This window comes from Coturnix japonica, unplaced genomic scaffold (assembly GCF_054131305.1).
Source record: "Coturnix japonica strain WE unplaced genomic scaffold, WE-NBRP24 Scf049, whole genome shotgun sequence".
In the NCBI taxonomy this organism is placed as follows: domain Eukaryota; kingdom Metazoa; phylum Chordata; class Aves; order Galliformes; family Phasianidae; genus Coturnix; species Coturnix japonica.
In genome coordinates this window covers 677,084-687,500 of record NW_028188952.1, presented here as the reverse complement: position 1 = coordinate 687,500, position 10,417 = coordinate 677,084, and the positions used below count along the sequence as shown (strand labels likewise).

At 48.5% G+C, this 10,417-nt stretch overlaps 2 protein-coding genes across 12 annotated transcripts in view; both read right to left on the bottom strand.

Annotated features, from left to right (window-relative positions):
- The window catches only part of HOXB3 (homeobox B3), a 59,489-nt gene that overhangs the window by 23,442 nt on the left and 25,630 nt on the right, over nt 1-10,417 (bottom strand). For 5 of the 10 annotated variants that reach the window (XM_085532259.1, XM_085532258.1, XM_032449396.2 and 2 more), the window contains exon 1: nt 965-1,205. The exons of 1 other annotated variant lie outside the window; for it this stretch is intronic. The gene's annotated coding sequence lies outside the window, so the exon portion shown is untranslated. Of the gene's footprint in view, nt 1-964; nt 1,206-10,417 lie in introns of those variants that run through there. 4 more of the 10 variants (XR_014940753.1, XM_085532246.1, XM_085532245.1 and 1 more) reach the window with 2 other exon arrangements.
- On the bottom strand, nt 3,566-6,667 carry HOXB4 (homeobox B4). Of its 2 annotated transcripts, none has more exons than XM_085532276.1 (3): nt 6,425-6,667; nt 5,889-6,315; nt 3,566-5,088 (listed from the first exon to the last, which is right to left on the bottom strand). In XM_085532276.1, exons 1-3 carry the CDS (start codon nt 6,536-6,538, stop codon nt 4,772-4,774), a joined length of 858 nt encoding a protein of 285 aa, XP_085388402.1. In that variant the 5' UTR covers nt 6,539-6,667; the 3' UTR covers nt 3,566-4,771. The 2 variants fall into 2 exon arrangements, with proteins under 2 accessions (XP_085388402.1, XP_085388401.1); XM_085532275.1 differs by having other exon boundaries at nt 5,889-6,196; nt 6,425-6,562.

The following is a 10,417-nucleotide window of genomic DNA, read 5'->3' as shown; positions in this document are numbered from 1 at the left end:
AGTATGAGGCCAAAAACCTCCACACCAACAAATAATCCTGTGCTGAACAGAATGACGGCGCTCCCGGTCTTTTCCCACCTTCCCCGCCGCTGCTCGGGGGCACACAGGGCCGCTCCGCACACGCGGATTTCCCCGCAGTCCGGGCTGAAGCCACTGGCCGCACAATGTCCGGCCTCGGGGAGGTCAAGGGGTTTGCGAGGTCAGCCCCTGCCCGTAATACACAGCTAATCGCCCAGAAAACGTGTCCTCTGAGTGAACTCTCAGCTCCCGAAAGCCGCTTCAGGCTCTGAGTTTTGCCTCTCCTGCTTTACAGCCACCAATTCCCCGTGGCAGAGATGTGGCCGAGCTATGGGGCACCTCCGGGACACCCCAAGTGTCCCCTCCGTCCCTCTATAGCAGCCACATCCCCATCGCTCCACCACAGCCCCGAATCCTTAGGACCTTTTTGCAAAGCATTTCCCTGCGTGGACATGAACAGGGAGGACATTAAAAGGTTGGGGGGGGGGCGGGGGGGGAGGCGAGGGGGGGAATAAATAAAATAAATAACAGGAAAAAAAGAGGTGATATTTTAAAAAGAGAGAGAGAAAGAAAAGAGGGAGGAGAAAAACAAAAGAAAACATAAAAAGAAAGAAAAGAAGAAATATGAGGGAATCTCCCCCAAAACACGGAGGGGGGACACGAGCAGCCCCGAGGGGCAGAGGAGGAAACTCGAGGTGGAAAACTCTCCCGCAACAGCTCGCAAACGTCCCTGCTTGGTCACAATAAACAGCAAAAACAGAAGGAAAACCCCGCACGAGCATTCACGTGTTGGTTTTCTCTCTGCCCATTTTCCCCCCTTCTTTCTCTCTCTCTTTTTTTTTTTTGTTGCTGTTGTTGTTGTCGTCCTTTTGCTTTCCCCGAACTTTCTGGTGAAAGGAGGCAATAAAACGATCAGAAATGCATGCCAAGAGAGCAGCTCTGTTACCTGGTTCGCTCCCACATCCTTTTTCCAACGCCCCAGAGACGGCCCTCATGGTTTGGGTGGTTTCTTCCAAAGTGAGAGGTCTGGGGGAGGGGGGACTTGGGTGAGGATTTGGGTTTTCTCCCCCAAATATAAAGCTTTCACCTTTACGATCCAGATTTTATTATTAGTAATATTATTTCCCCTGAAGATTCTGGTCGAACTCCGGGTGCTTTTTCCCCAACAGACGGTCTGCGGAGATTTGCTGTTGAATAACAATGGGAAAAGGATAAGTATTTAAAGAAAAGAAGTGATTAATGATTTTCTGTATAATTCTCGCATTTTTCTTGGCTTCTGTCTGCTTATAATGGCTGTGAACTTTTAGGTCCTATAGAAATCTTCTTTTCTCCCCCTTCTATTCTATTCATACTTTCCAGCTTTGATTTGCCTCTATAGACCCCGCATTCCTGGAAGCATATGCTTTTTTTTTTTTAAGAACGATCCCTTCCATCTCTTCACTATCTCCAACGTAACACCCTTTAGGGTTTGGTTTTACCCCCACAACACATCAAAGCTAGAAACGCACAAATAAAACGCACCAGCAAGCAAAAATTCACCCCCACCTCCGGCACTGCCATACGACAACAGGCCCTGAAATCCACCCTGGGAAGAAATAATAATAATAATAAAATAAATATAAAAATAAAGAAGCTTTACGCGTTCTCTGCTGCTATCTTCACAATTGCGATAGCCGACCCCAAAAACACCCATAAATCCTTTTCTTCTCCATCTGAACGTGTCACAGACCCGACCCCTGTCACTGCGCTAATATTATTTTAACGTTTGAAAATGTCGATACAAAAAGAAATACAACGGCTCTTTTTTGGGTTGTTTTTTCTTCTCTTTTTTTTTGGGGTGGGGGGTGGGGTGGGGGGGAAGAAGGGGGGGCACTGTGGTAGGCATTTATTTGAGCGGTGATCGCGCAGAGAATGACTGCAAATAAGGGAAGAGCGCACAGACATCGCCTGCCTTTAAACACAGCAGCTCCATCCTTTGTTCGGGAGCGATGCAGGGAGGGGGGGGGGGGTACTTCGTTATTGCTGGGGGGGGGGGGGGGAGGGTGTCCCGGAGAATTCCAGAAACAAATAAACGAAAGCCGTTTTATTTTTAAAGAAAAATCATTTCCTTCAGCTGCTGCGAGCCCAGCCCCCCTCCCTTAACCCCCCCTCCATACAATAGGTTTTCACTCCTTTCTTTCTTCCTTTCTTCCTTTTTCTTTCTTTCTTTCTTTCTTTCTTTCTTTCTTTCTTTCTTTCTTTCTTTCTTTCTTTCTTTTCTTTCTTTCTTTCTTTCTTTCTTTCTTTCTTTCTTTCTTTCTTTCTTTCTTTCTTTCTCTCTCTCTTCCTCTCTCTTTCTCTCTTTCCTCTCTCTTTTCCTTCCTTCCTTCCTTCCTTCCTTCCTTCCTTCCTTCCTTCCTTCCTTCCTTCCTTCCTTCCTTCCTTCCTTCCTTCCTTCCTTCCTTCCTTCCTTCCTTCCTTCCTTCCTTCCTTCCTTCCTTCCTTCCTTCCTTCCTTCCTTCCTTCCTTCCTTCCTTCTTCCTTCCTCTTCCTTCCTTCCTTCCTTCCTTCCTTCCTTCCTTCCTTCCTTCCTTCCTTCCTTCCTTCCTTCCTTCCTTCCTTCCTTCCTTCCTTCCTTCCTTCCTTCCTTCCTTCCTTCCTTCCCTTCTCTCTTTCTTCCTTCCTTCCCTTCTCTCTTTCTTCCTTCCTTTCTCTCTCTCTCTTTTTCTCTCTTTCTGTCTCTCTTTCTGTCTCTCTTTCTTTCTCTCTCTCTCCCCTTTTCTCTCGCTCTTCCACCTTTTCTTTCTCTCTGTTCTTTCTTTTCTTTTTAACTTTGAACCGGGATGTTATTTCGTCCTGAACAGTATTTTCGATACTTTCTATGAGAAAGAAAATGAAAATTAATACAAGAGCTGCGGCGCACAAAAGGAGCCATTTGTCTTCTTGATTATCTATTTGCTTGTCAGGCTGTGAGCTATCGCAGGAGCCAGCTCCTTTGTAATATAAAAATACACAGAAAACCTGCAAACACCGAGAAACATCTGTGCAGAAATTAGACTCATTAATGCATTAACTACCTCAGAGAAAGGGTTGGCTTAGATTTTTTTTTTTGTAATTTCTTTCTTTTTTTTTTTTTTTTAAACTCCAGTAGCGTCTCTAGAGAAATACAGCTCTGCATCCATTCCTTCCAGCAAAGCAAAGCGCTAATGACTGCCTCTGTTTGTCTGGGACCAGTTTGGGAAGAGCGTATTAATATATGCTTAGAATAAATAAATCATCATATGTAAGGCTTAGCAGTACTTAAGGCTGATATACCCCATAGTCAAACATCCTTTGTTTTCATTACGGAGCGCCGCTGACAACAGAAATCCCTGCAAAATAACAACAGCAACAATAACCAAACCGACAAATAAATAAAAGCGAGGTGCTTTTTAATTAATTTCTTTAATACATATTTTTAGCCTTCTCCGTCTGAATAAAAAGATACCCTTCCCCCCCACCTCCTCACCCCCCCCCCCCCCTAAAAAGAATAACCCCCAAACAACCGAACAGACCACACGGGATCGGGTTCACAAAGAAAAAGAAAACACAAATTTATTTCCAATTGTTATTGTTGTTCTTTTTTAACTTCTTTTTTTTTTTTTTTTTGGCTTTTCTCGGCTATTTACACTTAATCGTGGACATCGCAAAGGACAAAAGGAGGTAATGGAGTCTGTCGGGGGGATGGGGGGGGCTCAGCAGAGCCCCCTCTTTCCCCAACCGCTCACCCGAAGAGAGACAACCCCCCCCCCCTCCTCAATCACAACCCCCTTCCTCTTCTGCCGGGGGTCTGAAATTCACAGTCTCCGTACAAAAACTGGGTTGAGAGGGGGAGAGGGGGCTCCCCCCCGCCCCCACCCACCAACCGGGCTGCAGGGCCGAGTTCAGGTGCCGCCGCTTATCGCCACGTTCCTAACCTAAATCCTTTGCTTTCCCGTCTCCCCTTTCCCACCCCCACCCCCCTTTTGCACCCCCAGTCTTACAAGTTGAGCAATTAACCTGCTGGACTCAAAAACGGCGAGGGGGGGTCCCGCTGAAGTGTTCATTCTCTAGGTTTCTTTGTCCACTACCCACTTGGCCTCATTTTAGGGGTATTTCTTTTTCCAGGGGTCCCTTCCACCCTCCCCCCCCCCCCCCCAATGTCCGAGAGCTCCGTTCCCCGTCTGCACTCCGGGGAATTTTGCTGTCGGTTCTCTTGGTTTTCTCCACCGCGGATCTTTGGGATATCTGGGTTAAAAACGTTCGGTAGGAGATAAAGGGTGGGGGGAAAAGGAGGAAAAAAAATAGGAAAAAAAAAAGAAAAGGACAAAAAAAAAAGGGGGTCTGGGGGGGGGGAATCCAGTTCGTCTTGAAGAAACTGAGCCTCATTTATTAAAGTGAACGCTGGTTGTCGAGGTAATAGCAGACATAAGGTCCATCCTTTGTACGGGAGAGTAAACATGACAAATGGGGCAGAGCTTGGCGTGATTAAAGATGAAACAAGGATCCATCTTAGCCAAATCTGAAAACTACTATCTACAGCCTTCTTCTAATGGAAGAGGGGCACAGCAGCACGGCTCTGCTTTGTTGGAGCTGAGCTTCTCTCTGTTCCCCCTTATAAATTAAAAAAGCACCCCTCCTTCCTTCTCTTCTCAGAGCATTAAAAAAACCCCCACCATTCTCCCGTGTTCCCTACACACACTCACACTCACAATCACACCCACGAGCACTCACACCCCGTCCATACAGGGAATAGTTATAGGCTGCTGGCTGGTCCGCTGGATCGGCTTTGAGAAGCTGCCGGTGGGATCTGCAGGCTGGCGGAGGAGTTGGAAGGGTTAGACCTGATCTTGGTGTTGGGTAACTTGTGGTCTTTCTTCCATTTCATCCTCCTGTTCTGGAACCAGATTTTGATCTGGCGTTCGGAGAGGCAAAGGGAATGGGCGATTTCGACCCTCCGCCTCCGGGTGAGATAGCGGTTATAGTGGAATTCCTTCTCCAGCTCCAGGACCTGCTGCCTGGTGTAGGCTGTGCGAGAGCGTTTCGGTTCCCCTCCTGAATAATTGGGGTTTACTGATCAAACACAAAGGAGGGGGAAAAAGAAAAAGAAAAACAACACAACAAAAGAGCAGAAGAATTACTGAGCTGTTCCTTTAATGGGTCCTCTCCCCCCCCCCCCTACACCTACCCCCCCTCCAAAAGCATCGCACATTCTTTCGGCGGGGGGAAATACTAAAGAAATACAGCTCAAATCTAAAAATACACCCGGAGCCTATCTCCAAATCTCCACCTCCAGCCTCGTTGCTTGACGTGTATTCCTGTCCAAACGTTTTTATAAGGTCCCCCAGCCACATTTTCCATGCCCTCTACGTGTGTATGCACTCATATATACACACCACTACTCGGGCATCGCTCTATTATCCCTAAATCTTTCAAGTTTTCCCCTGTACGCGTGCACACAGAGGAGCAGACACGCTCCCTTTTATATTGAATACCACACATGCACCAAAAAAAGAAGAAGAATGGGGGGGAAAAAAGGTGAAAGGAAAGGAAGGGAAAATAGTAAAAGTTTACTCAACCCGCCACTTAAATACAAATTACGAAAAACATAAAATTTAACTTATGAAGATTCAACTGCCATTAAAAAAAAAAAGAAGTAGCCTGCAAGAAATTGGAGGAGGATGGTAACAGAGACTTCAAAGGCACATGGCCAAGCAGAGCAATAAAAATTTATGGAGGATGTAATTATACCGCTCTGCAAACAGGCGATCGTAAATCTCCACGAATGGTTATTTTACAACTGGTGCAATAAGATTTCTACAAGACTTTGAGGTGCTACTTAGTATAAAGCAAAGCCACTTTAGTTCACTTACCCGTGCTTACATGGACTTTTTTCATCCAGGGGTAAACTACCGGCTCTTTGCAAGAGGAATTGGAAGGGCTTTGGTTCAGAGAGTTTTGGCTGCAGGAGGGTGGAGGGCTGGGGGTGCCCGGCTCGCAGGGATGGTTTGGCTCAGAGAGATGGCTCTGCAGTCCGGCCGGAGGATGGACATGACCCCGGGGGGATAACACCGCTGCTTGGTGCCCGGAGCTCTGACAGGACGGGTAGAGCTGCTCGCTGCATGCTGACCGCGGCTGGTACATCGCTTCATGTTGGAAAGTGCTCTCTCGCCTCTGGCTGCTGTAATATTCCGGCGAGTGATTGGGAAGGTAATCGCTGTGGGAATACTCTTCACAGGGTGGGAACTTGGGGTCCACATAGTTGGAGTTGATCAAAAACGAGCTCATGGCCATTAATTTCTTAGAATTGCACACACGAAATATATATATATATATATATATATTTCCTAAAATTTATTCCTGTCCCCCCTTTACTCGTTTTCCTGTTTCGTGAAACCCTCCTACTTACTGTCAAGTGAACAAAGTTGGAGTCCATGTGACAGAACGGGCCAATGGCGAGATGGCCTGCGATCCCCGGATAAGGAAATCTGCCCGGCACGGGCTCTCCCGGGGCCCGGAGCATCCCCGGGGAGGCGGCCGGGGGCGCCCGCTCCCCTCCGGCCCCGTTCTCCCGTTCTCCGGGCCCCGCTGTCCCCTCGCTCCTCAGCGCCCCGCGGGCGAAGAGCGGTGTCCCCCCCCCAACCTCACCCCCCCCTGCCCACACCCCTCGGGGGTGTGTCCTGCTTTGGGGGCGGGGGGGCGGGGAAGGGGATGGGAAACAAACAAACAGCAAAAAATCCCCCTTTCCCCTCCTCCCCCCCTCGGAAAAAATATAGCAAAATTAAGGGGGTACGATCTATTTTTTATCATGCTGTTGAGGGCTGCGGTTGATCCGGGTGATGTTCTCACCTCGTTCCTTGCTAAGGTGGTGCGAGGAGGGACATTGAGCCCCGAGCCTGGCAGAGATGAATAGGGCTTCTTTGGGATCGATAGGAAATTCATCAGCTAATTCGGGGTACCCGCTCTCCTAAATCACATTTAGCAATGCTATAAGATTGACCGTTTCCCACGCACCGATGGAAAAGGGAGCCCTTCCTCCGAGCGAGCAATCAGGGGCTTGATGAGCAATTACAAAAGGGAACGAACCTAAATCCTCCCGCGTCTCCGCCTCGCCCTTCTTGTCATAAAGACCCGTTAAAAGCCGGAGCTCAGAGATGCTTTGCAAAAGCCGTCCCGAAATCTTCCTATTCGGGTTTTTTTTTTCCCCGCGACACGAACAGCGCGGAGCGATGCGGAGCGATATATTATTTATTTTGCGGCGGAAATTCGGTGATCGCAAGAAGTAAAGCAAAGCAGATCCGAGCCCTCAGATCGCAGCAATACGCCCCCCTTCTCCCCCTCCCTCTTACCCTCCCCACCCCCACATCTTTGCAGCTCAGATTTTATCTGGAAGTGATGATAAAGTTTATCGCAGGAACTCGAGAGTTGAGCTAAGGTCAAATCCAAAGGATTTCTTACCAGCCATAAAAGCAGTTTCTGGTTAAGACCTTGTTTTCACCCTTTTATTTAGTGTTCTGGGGGTGTGTTTTGGTTTTTTGTTTTAATGCCTTCTGGAATTGTGACCTGTAGTGTTTGTGTCAACTACATATTCCCCTAGATACGAATTTGTGACCCAACTTCCTTTACACAAATTCGGATCTACAGGGTACATATAGAAGACAGATGCATCCTCCTCGGTCAGAGATCTTCGCTACTGTCATAATTCTCTTCTGAGAGGGGGTTGGGGGAATGGGGGTGGGCAGGAGGAGGGCTAAAGTTTTGCAACTCTAGAGATCGAGATTTCATCTATAGATAACGATGGTGAAAATGTTCAGTCTTCGGAGGAAGGAAAAGGAATTGAAGCATCATCTCTCTATGCGATCAGCTGAGAGTAGGTTAGGAAGCCGGAGCTTTTCTACCTCCCTTTTTCCATCTCTTTACTCAGTAGTTTATTGCTTTGCCGCACCACGGGTTCGTGTGCGGAGTGTGCAACGCGAACGGACCCTAATAGAAAGAATCGGACTTTAAAAGTAAATCCCCTCGGCTCCGTTTTCGCCTCATTCCGTGAGATCCGCCTAATTACGCTCCGATTCCGTCCGTTTTTCGTTCTCGGGGCACAGCCGAGGATTTGGGGCTGGGATTGAGTGAGAGGAGAAAGTGTATATGGATGTTACAGCAAAAGAAAAAGAAAAGGAAGATGAGGAAAGAACCAGATGAAAAGAAATACAGAATGTAAAGGCAGATGGGACGACAGGTTTTTGTGTGCGCTCCCCCCTCACCCCCCCCCCCATATGACAGGCAATTCTTTTTACAACCCGAGAAAAAGATCAAAGGCGTTTCATTTCCGAAAATAAAAGGGATATAAAGCAATAAAATATTCATACTGTCTAGGTAATGAACCCTCATTCGGAACTAATGAGGGTAGCATCGTGTTGAGATTTCGTTTAAAATTCCCGGTGCCGAAGAGATTAAAAGTAGTGCGTTTTATTTCCCTATTTCAAAAGGGAGAGTTCTTTTTTTTGGGGGGGTGGGTCAACTTTCTCCTGTATTAATTGTATTGAAATGAGTGATGTTGGCACAGAAACGCCGCCTTTCCTCTTCCTTTAAACGTGGAAGAGAAATGCATTTCCCCACACCCATGAAAAATATCTGAAATATAGCTCTAAATGCCCGTGTTTTTTAGCTTTTTGGCCTATAAAAAATGTAGTTATGACCAAGAAAGAAAGTCCCACTGCATCCCTAATGGGACACGCGCTGCCCTGATATTTTTCAGGTACTTTAAAGGGGAGCGGTCGATTATTCGCGATAAAACGTCCAAACGCCAAATCGGCGAAGCCGTATTTTGAGAACTGGGAACAAACGCCCTTAGGGCAGCCTCAAACCACCCCACACACATAGAAAATAAACGGAGATTTCGAGTGAAAGGAGCTTAGAGCTCTCCTGATGCCGTTCCGTACAGAGCAGCTCCAACCCGCACCTACAATGGGATCAGGTAGCAACCCCTACGATTTACCTCCCCCTCTAAAAACCTGCCATAAAAGTAAGGAGCCAAACCAAATCTGCTCGTACGACGCGTAGATGGAAGCCATAAAACAATTCGTCTGAACGAATCCCATCAGAGTTCTTTTTCTCTTAAATTTTATTCCTTCTTTTCAATTCCTCCCTGATTTATTTTATTGTATTTCTTCACGGCCGAGGACCGTAGAGACCTCCTAACCGCGGCTAAGAGCCCGACTAGAAATAACTGGGGCCTGTATTCCCTAATTTTAACCTCTTCAAACATTCTTTGGAAAGAAAAAAAAAATAGTAAATCCGTTTTAATTCTCCTTTCCAATGACAAAAGGGGTTTGGTGCCAGCAAACCAGCACCCCTAGCGTCTACCACAATTCTTCCCCCCACCACCACACCTCCAAGAGATCTCACACCCGCCGCTGTGATCCCAAATTAAAAGGCTCCCCTCGTTTCCCCCCCCCCCCCCCCCACATAAACCCCCTCCCTTCGCACACCTTTCGTCCCCCAACCTCCCCACGTTGCGGAAGTTTCTCACGGCGGATCTCTCTGGGCTCTTTTCCATTTCAAAGTGGGCTCAGCTCGGGTTGAGGGGGAAGTGTGGTGGTGATGGTTGGGGGGGAGGGGGGGGTTCCCCTATCTTCTGCCCCCCAAAGGAGTCAGGGGGAGATCCCTCACCCTCCTCCAAACCACCCTAAGGCACCTGCCAACGCAGGGCTTTATTAAACCTCTCCTTACAGACGCACTCCCGCTGCTGAGCTGCTCTTTTGTCGCCTCTCCTCTATCTCTCCCCGAAGAGGGGGCACTGAGGGGGCCGCCCCCCGCCCAGGTGTAACGCCGCCGGCGGTACCTACCTCGGCAAACGTGGTCCTTTCCTTAGGGTAACCCCGAGGGGGGTGAGGAGGTTCCCTCAGGAGTTGGTAAGGCTTTGAAGGCGGAAACAGAGAGAAATCCCCTAAAACCCAGCACCCCTACCCCGGAACCCCACCCAACCCGGGCTATTCTGCTCTCTCTCCCCGTGTTGCCTTTTCAAGGAGATTATTTCTCGATAAGAACACTAATTTCTCTCTCTTCTTCTTCTTTCTCTCTCTCTCTCTCTTCTATTTTTTCTTTCGGTCGGGATTGTTGGTCCCCCTCCCCCCAGCCCCCCACCCCCCCCCCGCCCCCAGTATAAACCCCCATTGTCCCCACAGGCGAGCGGAACCGCCGCTGGCAGCGCCAGGAGGCCCTCTGCGCATTTTGGGGTGGGAAACCCGCAAGTTTTGGTATTAATCTCATAGTTTGTCAGTCTTTGTTAAACAGCGAGGCGTGTCCGCGGCGCGGCGGCCGCCGCCGAGAGCCGCACTGACCCGCGCTTCACCCCGCGCAGCTCCGCTCCCCTTCGCCCCCCGCGCAACTTTGCGCTTCCCCCGGC